Source organism: Macaca nemestrina, chromosome 3 (assembly GCF_043159975.1).
Source record: "Macaca nemestrina isolate mMacNem1 chromosome 3, mMacNem.hap1, whole genome shotgun sequence".
Classification (NCBI taxonomy): Eukaryota; Metazoa; Chordata; class Mammalia; order Primates; family Cercopithecidae; genus Macaca; species Macaca nemestrina.
In genome coordinates this window covers 19,771,948-19,793,527 of record NC_092127.1, presented here as the reverse complement: position 1 = coordinate 19,793,527, position 21,580 = coordinate 19,771,948, and the positions used below count along the sequence as shown (strand labels likewise).

The following is a 21,580-nucleotide window of genomic DNA, read 5'->3' as shown; positions in this document are numbered from 1 at the left end:
GCTCTATCTGCCTTGACCCTGGCCTTTGTCTTTAGAGCATTAACTACTACGTATTTACATACTGTGCCCCCATTAGGATGAGAGCTCCCAGAGGGCTGTGCTCCTATCATTGCTGCTGTTTACTGATGTATCCCCACTGTTGAGAAACACACTTTGTTCAAAACAAACACTTGAATATCTGCTGAGTGAATTTATTCTACTTATATGCCCTTTAAGTTAGACCTATTACTAACTTACTGCTTGCTTTTGGTAGAAATTCTATTCATTTCTTAGACAGTTTTAGAAAATGTCTATTCTTTAACCACAGAACTAAGTATAAACCAAGATTTCTTTAAGTGAGTCCTCAGAAATGCATCATTTGCTTACAGTGGAATTTGAGAGGCTGGTGATAAAGACAGGCCTGAGAACAGAGGCTCAGGGTAACACAGAAGAGGAGGCGGAGATGCCGGAAATGTATGCTCTTGTTATTGTTGAAGGGAAAAGCAATTGCCTACTTAATTTATATTTCCAAATGTCGAACTGTCCCTCACTCCTGTGTCTGCAGTTGTTTGATTAAGACCATTCAAATTCACAGCATAGGAACTGGATCACCTAGGGTTTCCTCTTTCATCAGGATAAAATTTCATCTATTTGAAAAGATGCACTCAATAACTGGAGAGGGTAGTTAAATAGCATTTCCTCCTTCCTCTTTACCAGCCCATTATCACAAAGTGGAATTGCATCGTGAACACTTCCCTGAATCTCCCATGAAAAGTGTCATTATAGGCTCTTTCACTAAGAACTGGATCTCGGTGAAAAACAGAAGAGATCCTGTAATTCAAGCCCTACTGGATTTAATTCTTACTAAGAGTGCTATGATAACTTCCCTTACAATTCACTTAGCATTTATGGCTTACAAAACACCCCGACGGATGATATCTCATCGGAGCCTCAGCACCACTCTAAGGTCGGGTCAGGCCTGTGATTCTGCTCACACAACAGTGTAAGAATCCAGGGCCAAGCCACCAACGCTACAGAAAAAGCCCCTTGCAGAGCCCACATCTTCTCTCAGTCCAGGGCTCCTGTTACCTGCACATGGTGGTCACTGAGTGCATGCCAAAGCCTCGGCAACCCTCATAACAGTGTAACTAATTATTTTACAACTTTGTTCATAAAAGCAATCTTTTTCAGAATTTGATTCCATCTTAAAAATCTTCTTCCTGACTTTAGTGGTTAAGGTCAGTCTTCCACCTAAGTGTTTTTCAGTGTGACAACATGGCAAATTGTTGCAATTAAACAAAACCACCAGAAGAAAGTTGAAAATAGGGCTTTAGTGGTTTCCACTTTGCTTTTCACTCAGCTTGGATGGAAAGAGGCCCTGTTAGGCTGAGCACTTTCCAGGTGATCTCAACGATCTCTCCACTGGGCAGTCAACTTTATCTAAGTGATAAACACAATTAGGAGCAAGTCATATCAATTAAATGAACTCAAAGTACTTATGAGGCCACTATTATCCATTTAGTACCAATTACTATGGGGATTAAAAACAGTTTAAGACCAGGCCTTTACCCCAAAGGTGCTTAGAATCTTGGTGACACCTGCATATAAAGCAATATGCAATCATGCGCTAAACTAGGTAAATGCCATAGAAATTCAGAGGAGGCCAAGCTGGGAAGATAACAGAATGTATAAAAGGAGACCAGACAGTTCTCCTAGCAAGAGTAATGGTTTAGTCTAGACAAATAAGGGTAGAAAGAAACACAGCATGCCAGTAATAAAAACCTAGGTGGCACTGGTTTTTGCAAGCATCATGCAGTGGATCTGCTGTGGAAGGCTGTCTGGAGAGCTCTGGGACAGCAGGGAACTCCTTCAGAAATTCTATTCCAGAAGAAGGCCTCTGGGGCGTCTTAGGAGAAACGATAAAGAGGACTTTGGGACATTTGATCCACTACTTAGGCACAAGAACTAACACCCCAGTGAAAGGAGGAGAGGCGGCCATAACTTGGAGGTAGAGATTGAGATGCCTTACAAAGGCAAGAAGAAATCAAAAGTCCACTGCAGGTCCTGGGTACAGAGGCACAGGGAGAAATGATCAGCCCCCATTAAGGCAAAGGATCGGTAATATTCAGATGTTTTCTGGAAATGAATTTCAAGTTCCGCAAAAGTGTTTTGAAATGGAGAAAAACAGGTTACCTTTGAGAAGTTCTAACCAGAGCAGGACTCAAAGACCAAGTAATCTAGGATTGTCCAAACCTTGAAGAAAAACAAAACAACAACAACAACAACAACAAAAAACCACCTTCCCACCAACGTAGGGCTGCCAGCAGAAATGGCAGGGAGTCGGCAGACAGAAGCGCAGGCCTGGCCGGGGGTGGGGCAGTGAAGCCCAGCACCTAGCTTTAGCAGGTAAGGAGCAATTTTCAAGATGAACTTAATAACAGCAGCTGAGAAGCAAGAACGCTCACTGGTTACTAAAGAGTTGATGCTACCCACAGCCATCCTGGGCAGTAAAGACCTAACAGGAAGTGCTGGGAGTCAAACACTAACTTAGTCTTCACTCAAATACCGTTCCCTGCCTACGACCAGAGAAAATGGGTTTTGAATCTTTAAGCACAGTCGCTATATATCTACCTACTTCCTTGCAGGGGAGTCTGGCCTTTGGAGAAGAAAGATGTTGGCTGATCTCCTCAGGGTGGTCATTACTGCCACAAATATAGAGCCCTTGCTAATTTCAAGAAGGAACAGAGAGATACAGATGCAGCCTGGTGCAATGGCTCATGTCTGTAATCCCAGCACTGTGGGAGGCTGAGTCTGGAGACAGCTTGAGGCCAGGAGTTTGAGACCAGCTTGGGCAACATAGCAAGACTTCATTTCTACAAAAAAATTAATTAGCTGGGCATGGTGGCATGCGCCTGTAATCCCAGCTACTCTGGAGATTGAGTTAAGAGGATCACTTGAGCCCAGGAGTTTGAGGCTACGGTGAGCCATGATCATGCCACTGTACTCCAGCCTGGGCAACAGAGCAAGACCTCATCTACATACACATACATATGAAAGGTAAAGACTTGAGAACAGATGCATTCTATCTTGTTAAAGAGACGTACTGCTTTCATAAACCGATGAGAATGATTTGAATTCGTCTCAGCCTGCACCTGAACTGAGTGGGTCCCAGAAGTGGACAATTCTGGAGCACTTTATTCTAACCCATGTATTTCCTCAAGGAGCAAACCCTTCCCTTATGCTCTTCCTCACACCTTCAGCAAACTCAAATCCTCAGTGGAAGGAAGGGGTTGGGATTATATTCAGTATCTGCTCAGCAAGCTTTCCTCTTTCCTGTTGACTCCAGAGTCAATTTCGGCACAGCCTCTAAGTAAGTCACCCTCTCAATCCAGAATTAGGGAAGCCCAACCCACAACAATTTTCTTTCAGTCTCATTAGCAAGTCCCCAGTGCTTCAGTCCAAAAGGGACCATCAGGGAATTAATTTCTTTTTTCTTTTATGTCTCTCTTACAAAGTCTGTGCCCTGTGATAAGGTTCTGACTTCTTCCCTCACACAGGGTGCTGTGTGGTGGGCTTTGCAGCTCCTCCCCTGCCTGAAGTCTTCTGGTTTAAGTACAGGCGGTGGAAGTTAGTCTCTCTGGTGCTGCAAAGTCTTGCCTTTGGTAGGAAAACCCCTGAGAGACGCTGTGACCCCACTATCCCTTGAGACAGGTGGGCCTTCCATATTTCTGCTGTACCTGAGACACAATCCAATTCACTACAAAGGCATTGTTTAAAATGTCCCCTTTCCTTCCCTGCCCTGAGAAACAAATCAATCACTGAGTTCTAATGATTCTCACTCCTCAATATCGGGCTGCCACATCCTGGGCTTCCCCTGGGTTATGTGCTCATCATCTCTACTGGACTCCTTCCTTGCTGACCTGCCTCCAATCCACGTACCATGTCATTACTAAAGTCAGCTGATCCTGAAAGATCTAAAGCATATTCCATGTCTTCGTTGTGTAAACAGTGTGAAACTCAAGTCCTATGAAGGACCTAGGTGATTCTTCACATTTTGACTCCCATCCACCTCCCTGACTGCATCTCTGGAGCCTCCCTTTCCGACTCTCCCTCCTCCCATCCCCCCAACCCCAGCAAGTTCTCTTTCCTGAATTCCCAGTAGTTCCCCACAGCTCCACCTCCAGCCAAGTTCCCTTCCTTACCTTGCATATCTGGCAAACCCCTAGCTTTGAGGTCTTGGTTCAATAGCCCTCCAGGACTCCCCAGGTAGCCCCTGACACTCCTTTTCTCACCACCTTTTACTCATAACTTCCTATTTTCGCTATAATTGTCTTTTTGCACATTTGACCCTTCATTAGACTAAAATCTCAACCTGTCACTACTTGTTGAATGAATCAATGAATGGATGGAATATGGACTTGAGAAAGGCTGGACACTGGTGCATGGGTGACTGATGCAGTCATGAGGAAAAATAAGTCAGCCAGAAAGAACACAGAGGGCCACAAGCAAGACAAGAGGACCCAGGTTAAAACCCAGGGAAAGCAGAGGACAAGCCCTCAGAGAAAGAGCAATAAAAAACAACACTTGGGAATAGTTAAGGGTACAGTATTCCAAAGGCCACAGCAGGTGGGCCCTCTGCACTTCTGCAGAGCCTGACACAGATAACCCAATTAACTACATGGGAGTTGTTTAAAATGCCTCCTTTCCTTCCCTGCTCACAGATAGAGTACAATTCTACCACTGGTGGTTCTGGTGAGAACTGGTGGTTCTCACTCCTAAATATCCGGCTACCACATCCTGGTTTTTCCCTATTAAAATTTAAGAGAGAGGGAATGGTTTACACTGACCTAGTACTTTACAATAGAAAACAATTATTTCTGCAACATTCTACGAGAACATTTGGGTAAAAGTCTTATGAAGTTATACAAATGGATGCTAGCTATACAATATAAAGTTTTGTTTTTAATTAGGATAAATTTTAGTCAAGTCATACTGTTGTTTCCAGTATCAGATACTGCTAACCCAGGGCTTCTTTTACCACATTGTCTGAAAAATCTGTTTTTCTTACATAGAGTTCAGTTTCAATTCAAAGCCACTCATATAACACTAAGGTAGACGAATCCTTCAGTTTAGGTTTTCCGGACACAAAGATGTCAATTTAACCAGGAGATAACACATTTTTTGCAAGGTAGATATTGAGGCCTTGTACATAAAAGAGACTAAATGAATATGTTTGAAAATAATTACTACATTTCTAATATTCAAACCCAGAAGTTAGTTCATCTAGTATTATAGCTGTCAACTCCCACATCCCCCAACGCCAATGTCAAATATGGAGCCCATCCCAACATTGGTGATTGATTGTGGCAATTTCCCAGCTGAACCAATACAAGCCCTTGACATTGCAAGCAGCTATTACCAACTGGTCAGAGTTGGCCCATGTGAAATCTCATCATTCTCAAGTTAATTATGTTGAATTTTAGCTTTCACAGCCCCTTGCTCACATGTGCATGGTACACAGACAGCAGAACAGCTGACTACTGTTAGAGGACAATGAGCAGAAACAAAGTGAAACATGACCTGCCTCTGCTGCTTTATGATGTCCTTCTTATTGTGAATCAAAGTTTTAAGCTATGAATTTCATACATGCATACAAGTGCTGCCATTTCAGATGAATTCAGAGACCTGAATTACAGCATGCTGGTTCCAGACCTCTACTGGCCACTGACCACCTCTGGCTGGACTTCCTTTATCAAGCTGCCCTGTGAAACCTGGGGTTTAGTTATTCACTGTGTTTTTAGGAAGTAAATTTGGCATCAGTCTGTTGATTTCATGTTCCGGTTTCCCATATTTTATCTATGATAGGACAGAATCCAAACTCCTTCACGTGACACTGAGCTCATCACAGTAAAAGGACCACTTCGTTCCCCTCCTCCTGCCCTTGCCTATTAGTCCATCATACCAAACCTTTCGGTGGATATAGCTGTATTTGCTTTCCATGGCTCCTGTAACAGATTTCCACAGACTGAGGGATTTAACACAAATTTATCTTGCAGTTCTGGGGAATGGAAGTTCCAACACGTCTTGAAGAGCCATCATTCAGGTGGGCCCAATGTAATCACAAAGGTTCTTTCATGTGAAAGAGGGAAGCAGAAGTCAGCATCAGAGTGATGCCCCCACAAGAGAGACTGGACTGGCCATTCCGAGCTTTGAAGATGGATGGGGCTACAAAACAAGGAATGTGGGTGGCCTCTAGAAGGTGGCAAAGGCAAAGAAACAGATTCTCCCTTAGGGCCTCTAGAAGGAACAAGGCCCTGCAGAGTCCCTGACTTTTGCCCACTAAGACCCATGTTGAACTCCCACACCACAGAAGTGCATTGGGCCCAGCTATATAATCCTGAATAACCTCCCCATGGCAAGACCATTAACTGATTCCAAAGTGGACACCTTTGGTAGGGGGCATTATTCTGCCTATCCCAGTGGTGTTCCTTCTTCCTGGAGTGTCTACTTCTCTGCTTAGAAGACTTCTAACTCTTCGGGCATTCCTTAACGAAATATCATTTCCCATGGAAATGTCACTCCAAGCATGAGGTCCTCTCCTCCTCCAATCTATGGGGTTCATTCCCCCGCCTCCTCAGTCCCATGTGCGTACCTCTCTGGAGCACTCATCCTATACTGTGTTTTATTTGTCCTCAAGCATCTCTCTCTGACTCGACTGTGAGTTACTCTTACTCATTTTTGTGGCCTTAGGAGCCTAACTATAAAAGTCTGTGGAAAAAAAAATAACGTGATATTTTAATGAGTAAAAACCTCAGGTGGAAGCAGAGGCAAGACCAATAAATTCACAGGATTTCTGTTTGGAGCATAACTTATAAACTACTTCTGATAGCTCTTAAGTGGTTACACCAAGACCCAATGAAGCAAACCCTTTGTAACCATCTTGTAACCATGCCAGGGAGGTATTCTGCCAAACTTAAAATTAACCACTGGCATTTTCAGGCCATTCCTAACCATAATGTGATATGCCATAGATTGAAAACATTGTCAAAGTTTTAAGTGTCTTCCTGGCCTCGGCTAGAAAAGACAAGTCACACCCCAAGTGCTGGGTTAGATGCCAACTCAGGGGAGTGATAGTATCAGCAATTCTAAATTCCAAAAACGAAATCAACACTTCTTTAACAAATCTGACTAGGCTGGGTTGAGATTAAAAGCAACTTGGCTACAATATTTATTTGTATTCCAGTATCTAAAAGTTCTTGCATTAAAAAGTAGAATAAAAAGTCCAAATTAAGCACAATTTAAAATGCCTTGAGTATTCAAATTGCAGGCCAAATAGGAGCTGGATAAATTAAGGTCACAGGGATTGGGGGTAGATCTATTTTTAAAGGGAGTAATTTGCTGTAAATGTCTAACATCACCAACATCATCATACAGTAGAGAAATCTAAACACATGGAAATAAACCTAAAAATCATGTGCCTAGCAAGGGAGCTGCAAGAACCCAACAGTTAACTACAAAAGAGAAGAAATGATCACCTTTTTTTGGTAACATGCCTACAAAGTCTATTTTTTTCTTCAGGAGCGGTAATAAAACCCCTTTTCAACCTAACTCCGGTTGTTGTTTGAGTTTTAGGTTAGGGAAATGTGGACTTTTTGAAGCCAAGGGCAGTATGTAAATAAGCCTTTGATTAAATTTCATCGTGTCTCTTAACACTGAGAAAATACTTAGGATTTGTACTTAGGATTTCTGGATCGAGAAGGGGGCCTATTGATCTGTATTAAACCTCACATTCACAAAAAGTAAACTGAGGACTTGCTGCTTCCTCCAGGTCAGGAAGAACCCAAGGCTAAGGAGAGACTCCAGCTACTTCTACAGGGGAATGTTACCTGAGGATACGAGACCTACTGTACAGGATAAGGTGTACATCCAGGCAGTACTTCATGAAAGATTTTAAACTTGATGCATTTTTATAGAAAAGAGAAGCACAGTTATTCAGTATTTGTGTTGGGGTTTTCAAACTTCTTTTTCTATAAATGTATTTAGAAATAAATTTAGGAGCAGTGAACATCACCAACCAGACTATTTGGCTAAAATGGGGGACTGCAGGTTCTAATTCATAAAAATGGTAATCATGTTGTTGCTACTGCTGTTGTTGTCTGGACGTTTCAAGCCTTTCCTATTATTAAACCTTGGTTATGTAGCATCACAGGACAGAGCGAACTCTATACTGGGGGAAATCACCCCAGAGAGTATCCAGAATTAGAGCTGGAGTCATCTCAGGCTTGCAAGCAAGCACCAACCTTAAAGCCTACCCACAACTCAATGAAAAGTCAATGCATTTCTAAAGTCTATTAAGGTCTATTAAGATTGTAAACTAGAAGTTTTGTAATAAGCTTAATGAATAAAATAACTGAACCCACTAAGTGCTACTTATAGAAAGAGGCTTGAGAATTTAGCTTTAGTTAGCAGAACTCGTTCCCGCTAGAACAGGATTGTTCATCTTGCCCCTATTAGATACAATAATCCTAGTGGTAATGGTACTAAATGCTTCAGGAAGAAACAACTGTAGAAACCACAGTGGGACCTGCAAATTGCACTTTCTGTGTAAGTAAAATGTCAGAAGAACTACACTCTTATAACTTATGGTCTCATGAAAAGACATTTTTTTCCGTCTTGTATTTCATCCTGAAGGATTTTACTATGTTCAGCATAGTAGCAACTGAAAAAAAATGTGTTTCATCTAGAAACAAAAGTGAGAAAACTACAAAAAACACTGAGCTTCTGCAATGCTCGGTTTCCAAGATTTTAACATTAAATCGAAGATAACGCAAAATAAAGATTGCCACAGTAACCAAACTTTTCTGCTAAGTATCCTTAAAAATAATGACAGTTCGATCGTATCTTAACTGTCTTCTACAACGTGAGCAGATAATACACCTACAAACCTTTTTTTGCTAGCTTGCTTTATAAATCTTGCAAGGTAAGTTTGTTTTTTTTTTTTTTTCAGGGATGGAGAAGACAGATTAATGATCAAGCTTAAAATAAATCGGTTCTGCAATCACTCTGTATTTTAATCCGATGAAGCACGTTTCCCCATTCCACGCCATGAAGCCATTCGATGTCAACTTGTTATGGAGTCAAATGCGACAAACTCCGAGAGCTTCAGTCGCGAGGCGGCGGCTCACAGCACCCACAGCCGCCCGCACTCCTGCGGCATCAGGACACGGCGCCCTCCCGACGCGGAACCCGCATTCACGTTCTCCGGAGCCCTGGCCAGCTTACCCTCCTCCCTGTCCGGGGAAACTGAGGCACAGTGACGCGAGGGATCCGGAGCCCAGCGAAAGCCCCCACAGCTGCTCGACGTCCCCTTCCCCCAGGACATCCAGGAGGCTCGCCGGCAGCTGGCAGTGGATTCCGCGCTCCTCGCCCTCGGAAGATTACGGTTCGAACCCGGGATGCGGCGGTCCCCAAACGGCCAACCCCCGCCCCGCACGGATCTCGAAGCATCCTGCGACCCCCTGGAGCCCGCTGCCGGGACCATGCGGCGCCTCGCAGCGCAGCCTCCGCCGCAGTCTCAGTCAGCCCAAACACCCGAAAGTTCCGCGGCCCCGGCGCCGACCCGGTGCGGGGCTGGCCCCCACCTGTGCCCCTCCGCCCCATCCCTCCGGGTGCCCCCAGCTAACCTGACACCGCCGCGCCACTCAGGTGGCCGCCGTGCACCCCTCGCCATGGCCAGCCCGACAGCGGCCGCTGCGCCGCACTCTGCGCCGGACGCCCGGTAGCGCCTACTGCGGTCGAGCCGCCTCCGCCGGCGCCTCACAGCGTTGCGGGCTGCGCCGCCGGCTGCAGGGAGCGCGGAGCTTCCCACCTACAGGAGCCTGGGCCAGCCGGGGCCGAGCATGCCCAGTGCGGCTCTCCGGGCGGCGCGGAGGCGCGGGTGTAGCCTCCGGGTTTTCGCGACAGCCGCGGGCGGGGGCAGCGGGGCGGGCGGTGCGGGCGGTGCAGGCGGTGCAGGGCCAGCCAGTCGGAACAGCGGACCGGCCCAGTGGAGGAGCCAGCGTAGGCTGTCGTTACCGGGGAGCCCAGCGCTCAGTCCGCTCAGCCTCTGGGCCAGGCCTCGGCGGCCCCCTCAGCCCGGCACCCGCAAGCCCAGGGCCTCCGCGGCAGCGCGGAACTCTCACTCCGCTCTCTCTCCCGCCGGGGCGACGCGACTGACCCTCGTCGTGGGGCGGGGCGCTCCCGGGGTTTCCACCGCAACTTTTGTGGGCGTCTTATCGCACTCGTGTTCAAGGACACCCAGGAAAAGGCTTCTTAAGGTCCCATCCTGGGGCACTAAATGGGAACCAATCAATCCACCCCCAAGCCTACCCTGTCTTCTTGCAATCAAATGCGATCACGAGCAAACCACCTTGCATCCAAAAGCTTCTCAGGCCTTCCCGGGCGACTGCGTTGTCAGCCTTAAACGTCTCTTAAAGCAAAGTCCACAGATGAAAGAGTCTGGAAGAAAACCCAACGGGACGTTCCCTGGTGACTTATGAGTGGTGGGGTTCCAGGAATTTTTTTTTCATTTTCTTTAAAAATATTATTTGTAATTTCGACGTTTTTTCTGATGAACCATAAGTTGATTTTTTAATTAAAAAGTAGAGTACTCTAAAATTATTAAGTACCTACAGAAGTTTTGCTGCACGATCCTGCAATGTAAGTGGCTTCCTCCCCTCTTTACCTCCCGTCTTTTTTTTTTTTTTTTTTTTTTTTTTAATTTTAAAAAGAGACTCAATTTCTGGGGCGGGACCAGGCTCCTCCCCCAGGCATTTTAGTGCCCGCCCCCTTGGCCACGCCCCACTCCGGTCCTTTTACTCCCGTTCCGCCTTCTTCCCGGTGGGTTGCTGCGAAGACCCGGAAAGGTGGACTTTGCACATTGATGCTCCTGGCGACTCCGGCAGCCAGACTGGGCATGTTCCGCCGCCGGGTCAGGGATTGCTGTGCCAAGAGAGGAGCTTTAGCAACTCTCAGTCTCTCTGCTCCTCTCTGTTCCTGGCAAACTGACAAAGTAATGCCTCTGACCCCACGCCCCCAGGTCGGACCTGCAGAAGTGGGTCAGGACCCGACTGAGCATGCTCCGGGCAGTGCCAGGCTGCCGCACGCGGCTGCATCTGGTTGCCCAAGGTTGATGTAGCCGCGGTCTCTCGTCACGACATTGAAGCTCGGGAAACGGATGGAAGCAGGGCTCTAGAGAGGCACGATTGCATCGACACGTGGGCAGGTCGCCCAGCCAAGGGCCATGTTGGTGGGTGGGTGCGTGGGATCTGTCTTACGAGTGAGTCAAAGCCTGATTTTTTTCCCCCAAAAAGATTGAAATGAGATATCATATTTAAACAGTTTTATGGCATCTCGAATAGCAACACATTTTAGCTCAAGGGATTTTTCAGCTGTTCTTTCGAGAAACGTAAATCTTCTTTGTTTTTAAGTATTTAATAAACATTCTTTACAATTGCACCAGAGCACAAACTTTCCACCTGCTTTATTGATTGTTACATTTGTGTCCCCACTATGAAAATATTCCGCAGTATTATGTCACGTTTTCTTCTCCAGCATTTCTGCATTCACTCTATTTCCTCCCCTCCCCCGTCTCTTTTAAATTCTCAGAACCTGCAAAATGCACTCTTGCTATCTTAGAAACCACTTGAGGTCGGTGTGGGGAACTTGCTTTTAATTCTCATTTAGAGAAGACAGCACTGAAATGGAGAAAAGTCACAGGGAAAATACTTTTACAGTTTCGAGATTAGTAAAGAACCCAAAGAGAGCTTTTCATTGAGAGCAGGAAGGCGAATGGAATTCACCTTCTGTCTTAAGGAGGGAGAGGATGAGCAGGACAGCTGCCCAGTGAGGCTTGGTATGATAGTGGGAGTCACCCTTCATTTGAACCTCTCTGCCTTGCCCAGCTCCAGTTGAGCTTCAGCGTGGTCAGAGACACTATCTCTATGGAAGGTCACTGGAAGAACACATTTACTTAGCTGCTTCCACCATGGAAGCCTAGCTTGTGCTGGAGTGTCCCCTTCGTCCTCCTCCTGTGCTTTGAGAATCCGTTGTTGCTGGTATGCCCTGAGCACTGCCCTTGAACTTGCCCAGGTGCCCCTTGACATTCACACCACGAATAGCCTAGCCTTACAAAGATGGACAAGACGTCTTTTCAACAGTCTTTACTGCCACTTCTATCCATCTGAAGCTTTCTGTTGCTGAGTCTGTCATGACATTAATCTTTCTTGGTTCTCCTACCTCTCTCTCTGACTGTTTCTTCTCATCCTCCTCCTCCAGGTTTTCATCCTTTGCACCACCACATTGTAGGTGTTCTGTGGTCTCTTCTCCCTGAGGGCTGTCATCCTCTCTGATGATTGCCGCTGTCAAAGGGGTGTTAGCTGGTATGTTCTCACATGGCCATGCTAGGTGTTCGTTTCTGGAATCCTTTCTGGTTGATCAGGTAGGTGTTCAGATTGGTCAGCATCTTCCCTTTATCCATATTGTTTGTGTGTGTGTGTGTGTGTGTGTGTATATATATATATAATTATTATTTGTGAGATGGAGTCTGACTCTGTTGCTCAGGCTGGAGTGCAGTGACACGATCTTGACTCACTGAAACCTCCACCTCCCAGGTTCGTTCAAGCACTTCTCCTGCCTCAGCCTCCCAAGTAGCTGGGACTACAGGCGCCCACCACCATGCCTGGCTAATTGTTTTGTATTTTTAGTAGAGACAGGGTTTCACCATGTTGGCCAGGCTGGTCTAGAACTCCTGACCTCAAATGATCTGCACATTTCAGCCTCCCAAAGTGCTGGGATGACAGGCCTGTTTGTTAATATTTTGGATGTCATCTTTATCCTAAATCACATCTTCCTCTCCACATCTCCCCGAGTTCAGATTTTCATATGTGATCTACCAAATATCTTAACTGGTATGATCCTCAGGAAACTGAACGCAGTATGACCCAAACAGAACTCATGACCTGCAATTACTCTTCTGCTTGTATTTCCTAGCTTGGTTAGCAGGTCCCCCTTTCTTCTCAGTCACTTACATTACGAATCTTGGCGTTACCCTCGATTCATCCATCTGCCTTTCCCCCATCATCCAGCTGGTCGCCTGGCATTATCTATCCTGTCCTTATTAATCTCTGAACACCTCCCTTCCTTGCCTCATCGCCTGTCTTGCTCACTTCAGTCCCTATCATCTTCCTGATCAACCACAGACCAACAGACTCCTAGATGGATCCTCTCTCTGTCTCCTCCAGTCCATCCTCCATAGCTCCTCAGACTTTTTTTTAAGCAAATTATATTACAATATGTCTGCTAAAGATCCTGAAGTGAATTCATAATGCCTTCAGGATAAGGTCCAAACTTGAAGCATGAACTGGCTGCTGCCTTCCTTTCCAGATTAGTCTCCAGCCTGTGTCTCCTAATATCCCGTATCCTCACCAGTCCAAATTACCTGCCATATGAATTCACGCCTCCATATGCCTGTTAGATCTTTTGTCTCTCTTTCCGCTTTGTTCACCTGACAAGCTGTTAAGCCTTGGAGATCCAGTTCAGGCAGGGTGTCCTCTGATCTTCCCAAGGTGAACTCCTCTTGAGTATTTCACCTGTTTTCATTTGACACCTAACCTTGATTGATTTTCTTTCATCTCCTCCGCTACACTGTAGGCAACCTGATTGCAAGGGCTGTGTCTCAGCAATCTTTGTATCTTCGTTCTTAGTCTTCAATAGAATTTTACTTAATAAATGAATATTAAACATATGGACTGATACAATGTTTAAAGTGTATTAATTTAAAAAAATTGTTGCTGAGAATTATAAACAGATTGCAAAGCAAAAATGCCAGAATGAAGTCACATCATATTTGCTGAATGGTTATGCTCCTAACCCTAAGTTAGGAGACTAAGAAAAATGCGCTGTCATATTTGACCTCCTTAAGCCCAATGAATTTTCTTCAGCTTCAGAAATGAGGAAGTATTTTGTGAGCCAGTCTGATGTCCTTGTTTTATTGGTCTGTAACTGCATGAAGCTCGGCACTGTAGTACTAATTAACCCGCAAATTCCATTGTTCTTTATCACGGTATTTATTTCTTTCCACAATGTAGTAATAACCTTCTAATTATGTGGTTACTCCTTAGAACAGATTTAGTTTATTTTTTTCTGTTGAAAGCATGGCACCCCAGGAGGGCAGACTAGCCTTTTGGGAATGAGCATAATTTTTACAGTTCTATCAGCTCATAGTGTCTGCTGGGGGCACCTGGTACTCACTATGGGTGGGCGAACTGATCACCAGCTTCAGGATCACCTGGGGGATGAAGTTCCCATTCCAGACCTCTGGATAGAGTAGTCCAGGAGGCAGTGATTTTTAACAAGTCCTCCTGGTGACTCTACACACTCTTTGTGAGAAACAGTTCCAAGTCATATGGATAAAAGGAAGAATAATAACTCTTGGTCAAAAACTTCAAGTAGCCCCTGTATTGGGTTTTCTTTGGCAGAGAGATCTATGTGGGTGGGAGAGGTATCTGCCCATTAATAAAAGCGTTATTTATTTCTGTGCTTATTACATAGCTTTGGCTTGTATTAGAGGGTCTGGTGAACATAGAAGAGTAAGCTGGTAAAGTAGTTGCTTGTGTTTCCACTTGTTGAACCACAGAGAGATTTTACTTGGTAATTGATGCAAGGCCCAGTTGTACTCTCCAGTTTCTCCTAAATTCTAACCCCTCCAACAGAGAGTGAGTGGAGCATTACAAGTTTTGACCTCACAGTCTTCCTGGAAGAGGACAATAAAAGGTGGATGATCCCACCTACATTGGGCTTTCCCTTAGTCCTGGGAGTTTGAAACAGCACAATTAGAAGGAGGGTTAGGGGAAGAATGAAAGAAAGCCAGTACTTCTCTCTAGTCTTGTGATTTGCTGGTTAAGGAGAGCAAGGCCTCTTGAAAAGGCTGAGTCAATACTGTATTAGGAAGATGTTCCCCTTCCTCATTCTGGGTTTGGACTCAGCATTGACGTTGGTCTCTTGGAGGGGTGTGCATGTGTGTGGGTTAAGTGGTTATCCAGCTGGAAGGATCAGGGGATCAAATTGCATGCTTGCAACTCACAGCGGGCAGAAGATCCAGTGTGAGGGCTCACATCCTTCCTGGACCTCACTCTGAGACCACACCAAAGCCCTCGCCTCCTGAACAGTTTGCCAGCTTGGGACACTAATGACCATCACAGCTGAGCCTCCCACCCCATCAGGGTTTCACTTTAGTCCGTAACTCAGATGTGGGGCCATGGATTATTGGCAGGAGAAAGGATGCATCTGGAACTTTGCCTCCTGTGTGTAGGGGTGGCATTTCTTGAAAGGTGGGTGGATATTTGCAGAGGAAGGTTAGCAAAGGAATGTCTTGGTGAGGGAAGTATGAAACAGAGCCCTGGAGGCTCCGAGTAGGGGGATGGCTGAGCTCTAGAGGGGACCCCTTTGTAAAGAATCTGACTTCACAGTTACTTTGCTTTTGGATCCTGGAAAAGTCATGACTTGTATTTAGCTTGGAGTTTGTTCTTCTAGTTCATAATTTCCTCAGGAAGGAAGGAAAGCCAGACATCCACTTTCCCACTATACAATGGAGGATGTTGGAGTTGGGTGACCCAAGTAAACAAATAAGCAAGGAAACAAACATCAGCAGTCAACATATGGGAAAAGAAACATACAAAGATGCCAACATATTCTCCAGGAGTGCGGCCCACCAGGTGAATCCTTCATCCCCAGACTTGACAGGGAGGCTGTGCCACTCACCTCCAAATGCTGCTTAGAAGAGGGGGGCTCTCAAGCTCAGGGGAGGCTCTGACAGCGCCATTGTGATCTTAGTAGGAATAACTGTGACTTTGCTATTGCATGATGAGAAATCCAAATGAAGCTCATGAAGTTGATTGTAATTTTCTAGGCTGGTAACTTTCATGGCTCTCTTTTTTGAGTAGTTGTTTACTAGAATTAAGAGAGAAGAAACAGAATTCTGTTTGTTTATTTATTTATTTATTTTGAGACAGGGTCTTGCTCTGTTGCCCATGCTGGAGTACAGTGGTGCAATCATGGCTCACTGCAGCCTCCAACTTCTGGACTCAGGCAATCCTCCCACCTGGGCCACCTAAGTAGCTGGAACTATAGGTGCACACTGTCATGCCCGGCTAATTTTTCAATTTTTTGTAGAGATGGGTGTCTTGCTAAGTTCCCCAGTCTGGTCTCCAACTCCTGCCTCAAGTGATCCTCCCACCTTGGCTTCCCAAAGTACTGCTGGGATTACAGGCATGGGCTACTACACCCAGCCTTGTCTTTTATCTTTTGGATAGTCGTGTCGCCAAAAGTCCTGGTGTGGGCACAGTGGCTCTTTTGAAGGCAGAGGCTTAGGAGAAGCCCCAAGGTATGGCCAAGGCCAGGAGGGATGAGGCTGAGGTGGATGGTAGAGGTGTACAAAGGCCTTTGTAGTGGTGTCTGGGGGACTTACAGAGACAAGAATGGGGAGAATAAGATGCTGGCTTGGCAGTAGGTGGAGCAAGCCGGCTTTCATTTGGTAAGAGCTGAAGGACCCTGGAAGGCTAAGCAGGCTAGCTTTATATGGGTATCTGGTTTCTCTTCTTGGGACCTCCCCACTGCGAAGTGAGGCTTTGCTAGAGCATGGAGCCAGCTATCCAAAGCCTGGGTCCGCTGTGAGAGGCTCCACAGTGGGGAGCCCAAAGACCCAGGCCATGTGCAAGTGGATTGTCACAATGGGAAAGTGTGTTGACACTAAAGTCTACTTTAGATGATGTCACAATTTTGACTTGATCCAACCCCAGAAATGAAGTTTCCTAACAAATTGAACCTTTTTTTCCTCCCATCATAAGAGGCCAAATGCTGTCACCTTCAGTATGATGCTGGCTCTGTCTTCCCAAAGTAATAAATACCATTTCTATCCTTCATTCCAGGAATGATTGGCTGGTTTGTTTTGTTCTCCATCATGGAGAAATATGCTTATCAGTAGTTTTTCTTTATTTATGGATTATGTGGAGCATATGTCATAACTGCAATTATCCAGCTGAGGAAGTAGGTTTCTTTATTTGGACCTAATTTCTTAAGAAATTATGTTTCTTTTATGATATTCAGGCATTTATAAGCTTTGCAGCTTTTCTTTAGGAGTCTTTTTGGTCTAATCTGGTAAGGTTTCTGGCACACAAGAGATGCCAATACATTTTGTTGAATTATCTGCTGGAAGTTGGTGGTAGAACCTCATGCTGGAGAATCCTGGAGGAAGGCATTTTAAAATACAGATAACCATCAGTCCACTTGGTTTGTCTGAAATATCATTCAGACTTTGGCCTCAAGTCTATTTGGTATTGATTCTGCTTTTCTCTCTAGTGACATGTTTCAGATCTGTTACCAGCATATTTCTCCCTGACTTCAGTCATCCAGCAAAAAGACAAAATTGATTAATCCACGATGAATATATGGCCGAATGTACAGATGACCTTGAAGCAATGGCTGTTTTTTCAGCATCATGGTTTATGGGCTCTCTCGTTATAGGTGGGCATTTCTTCTGCTAATTCCAATGTCTTCCTTGCTACTAAATCCAGTGAGCCCTCCTTGCTACTTGTTCCAGTGAGCCTTCCTCACTGCTAATTCCAATGAGCCTTCCTTGCTGCTTTAATAGGAATTTTAAAAGCATGTGGAAATTAACCATCCCTAAAATTTGAAGAATGTTGTCATTGTGTTTGTGAATGAAATGGGACAGTTCGCTAAAATGAATAGAAATTACAACTTGCTGCTCAGAAGTATGGAGTGTAGGGTAAGAAGGGCAGTTAAGAATTGCAAATAAGCATAATGATGTGGGTTAGCAATGATGGGGAGAGAGAGAAAGTGGAGGATAAAAGGACCCTGCAGATCTCTGTCAATGTGATTGATTTCAGTGATGTATACTGCTGTGTGTGTATGTGCTTTTGGCCTGTAGTACTAATTACTGAAAATGGACTAAGATTAAAAAGGGAATTGCCAGATGCCTTCAGGAATCTTGGACTGTTACATTAATATTACATTTAATTATATTGAAAGTCAACTGTAGCTTATTGCCCATAAGAGACAAGGTAGGTAATGAGTTTACTCCGAGCAAAACTGCTGGTTATTGCTTAGCCATTAACGAGCCTGTGATTCACCTAGCACCAGGCCCCCGTTCTGAGGGCACCAGAAAAGCGGGAGAATCAAAGACAGCTCTAAAAAGGTCAATATTACAAAAGAGTACCAAAATAGTCATCACAGAACAATCATGCTCCTCCGCCCTGCCTTACACTCATTTTACGGCTTGGACTTGTTTGCGCGTTGACTGCCTGCTAGTTTTGGTACTTGGAAGCTTCAAGTTCTAAAGGGCTTAATCTGGTTTTCTGTTTCTACTTCTTGTTTTTGCTCGCATTGACTCTCATGCTACTTATTTTTCTTGAGGACATTATTTGCCCTCTTTCATAATATTATGGGAAGACTTATGGGAAAATGAGGAACCAAAACCATTACTAGAAGCGTCCGAGAGACTTCTCAGATGTAAGCCAGGTTGTAGCCTCCAACAGCATTCCTGTCGGCCTGACTTCCAGGACAGTTTTCAAAGGCTACAGGCATAAATGGTTGATTATTTCCTATAAGACACTGGCTCAGGCATAGGTTTGCTTTAAATAGCAGTTGTTGTCTAACCTAAGGCATTAGACATAAGATATGATACAAAGTCAGGAACACATAAGTTACATACTTCAAGGATCTCTGACTCTTCGACTCACCATGAATATACCATTTGTTTATCTGTGAGATCAACCTACAGAATGCATTTAACTGTTAAGAAATCAATATTGCCTGCTTCAAAGAGGCTGCTGTGTTACCAACTCCCTTTTAAGGTGTCCTTGCTTAACCTCCCCAGCTTCCCCTAAAGTGCCTCTGCCCCTGGCTCCATCAGGGTCTCACTTCCTCAAGGAGAAGGCCATGGTGTGAGTATCTTTCTGCAAGCAGTACCTGGGGGCCTGGAAGCTGAGAAGCAGCCCAGGAGGATGGAGGCCTATTGAGTGCTCAAGGTCACCTTTGGTCAGGAGTGTCCTACCCTGCTTCATGCTCCAGCCACTTCCTGGCCCCTGTCCTTGATCACCAGGGTTGAGGATGATGGAAGAATGTGGTAGTCATTCACCACTGCCCTTAACTACGCAATGGCCTCCCAGCCCCTCCTGATGGCAGAAGAGGTTGAAGCCTGGGGTTGGGGCTGAAAGGACTCTTCCACTCTCCTCTTCTTGTCCCTGCTTCCCTGAGCATGGGCTGCGGGCTTGCTAATTTCTTGCCAGTTTCTTCAGGCACCGTTACACCTGCCCCAGTTTTATTCAAGATACCTTGGGTGCTATGGATGACCCCTGGGGATTTCCTCAGAATCCCCTAAAATCTAGTCCACCTCTCAGAATTGCAGCTCTGTCTGGGGTGACAGTTAGAGCAAGAAGTTGCTTGAGAGAGGCCTGGGGGTGGGACCCTGGAATGACAGGAAACAGAATTTAAGCAGCAGATAGGTATGTCTTCATCTTATGCTCTTGTCAACCAAGTGCAACTTTTTAATGGAATCAATATACTTAATATAAACAAATGCATATTGATTGTTTTGGGGAGAGAATATTTTTCATTTGTTGCATATTAACTCTCAGACTGTATCATTCTAGACATTAAGATGACTACACATCACCACTGTGTCTCTGAAGTGGTAAATTGGGAAATATTGTATGAGCTTCAGTACTATTTGCTCTTAATGTCACCACGAGAAATTAGCCATATGATTCATGCATTTTAGAATGGATTAGATTCAATATTTCGGACCAGTGAAATGAGTATTGTGAATAAGTGGGGAAATCTAGTCCATTGCATACATTTTAATTCATTTAAAATAAATATGCCAGATTTGTCCAACAGTTTAGGAACATTGCATAATTTATTGTGACAGTTCATTTATGAAAGAACTAGAGTGCCTTTTTTTTAAGCCGTAAAATAAATTGGACAGTGACTCTTATCCCATGATTTATTTATGGTGGAAGATTAATAAAAACATTAAGCGTGAGGAATGTATTTTCAGTGACAGAATTACAGAAAAAAAAATACCAGCAACAATAAAAATAAAATGAATTTTACATTTTTAATCAGTCTGACAAATTTTGCTGCACAACAAAATAAGTGATATTATTTTTATCACTCACATTAAAATTGTTTCATTATACAAACTATATTAATGTACATTGCCCATCTTCCCAAACTAGGACTAAAGCCCCTTGAGAACAAAGGACACAGCTCATGTTCTTGCAGCTGTTGCATCCAGGTATTGTCTTACACATAAAGGTATTGCTGAGTGCCTGTTAATGGAAACATAAACTTACTATTGATGTATACAGTTTTCAAATAAACTGTTCTATATTAGGAACTAGATATGTGAAAGAAAGGCAGTGACTTCATTTTGAGTAGCTGTTCTTTCTTTCTTTCCAAAAAGAAAAAAGAAAAGATTATTTGGTTAGAAGCCAGTTGGTATTCATGGAGGTGGCTTCTCAGGGAAGTTTAGGTTCCAAAGTTAGTACATAGTAAAAATGAATCTAGAAAATCCCTTGCATTGACCATAAAATTTAACATATGTTTGAGTGTATAATCTATGCAGTAATTCTTATGCACACAAAAACTTCCAAAATGAGGGATAAAAGGGAAGTCCCTATGCCAATGTCTGGGTGACAATCAGAGCCATCTGTCTTGAAGGGATTTGTCAAATTGCCAGGTAAGCAAAGGCTAGGGCGAGATGTCCCAGGGGCTCCTGCTTGCCCATAGGATTTACTCCATTCAGCCTTAATATTAAACCATGGTGGCTTTAATATGTATCACTATGAGGTTTAAAACTGATAAGGAGTTGCCTTTTCTGTGTGTTATGGAGGGAAGGGCCAGATGCTCAAGTCAGGGAGCCTGCTGCCCTTTATCTTATGAATATGGTTTTATCTGATGTGAAAGGAGACTGGAGATCCATGGCAGTTTTCGGATTCAGTTCCATCCCTTCACAGTTGCTAGAGCTTCATGCTTTAGCCATCCTGGAGTGGGGTTTGCTCAGAGAAGTTTTGATCCAGTAAAGAATTGCTTGATGAAGTCCTGTTTGATTGGTTACTGCTCTCAGATTATGATGAACTACAGTATGACAGTAAAACCAAAATATCATTTATGTTTGAAATTTAATTTCACGTTATTCTGGGTCTTAGGAAGACTTTGTCCAACCATCTTAAGATGGCCATGGGACCGTATAAGGCATAGTGTACTAGTGCAATGTGTCACCATGATTGGGGAAAACGTGCAAAATCTGGTGAGCAGTCTAAAGTGGATTATGCATCCAAAGTTCATCACTACTGTTTTTGGGCAAAGATGTAGTATTTCTGTCCATTGGTGTGAGCCTGCTGTACCTTTCTCAGCCTTTCTTTTAATGAGATCCTTACTAATTTAAGGCCTATCCAGGGCCTTGTTTGTAACTTGTTTGTATTTCAGGGCATGAAGAACCTGTATGGTCAAACTCGTGCAAGTTTTATCCTGAAACAATGGT

General features: G+C 44.4%; 1 protein-coding gene across 5 annotated transcripts in view; it reads right to left on the bottom strand.

Annotated features, from left to right (window-relative positions):
* The window catches only part of LOC105466688 (microfibril associated protein 3 like), a 47,062-nt gene extending 30,447 nt beyond the window's left edge, over positions 1 to 16,615 (bottom strand). The window contains exons 1-2 of one of the 5 annotated variants that reach the window (XM_011715769.3): positions 16,484 to 16,615; positions 15,778 to 15,966 (exon numbers count right to left, since the gene is read on the bottom strand). Coding sequence is in view for 2 of the 5 variants with exons in the window: in XM_024788145.2 (XP_024643913.1) it covers positions 10,348 to 10,394 (47 nt within the window). In the remaining 3 variants the exon portion in view is untranslated. Of the gene's footprint in view, positions 1 to 9,261; positions 9,377 to 9,662; positions 9,838 to 10,347; positions 10,518 to 15,777; positions 15,967 to 16,483 lie in introns of those variants that run through there. The other 4 variants (XM_024788145.2, XM_071092825.1, XM_011715768.2 and 1 more) reach the window with 4 other exon arrangements.
* Positions 16,616 to 21,580: the final 4,965 nt, after the last annotated feature.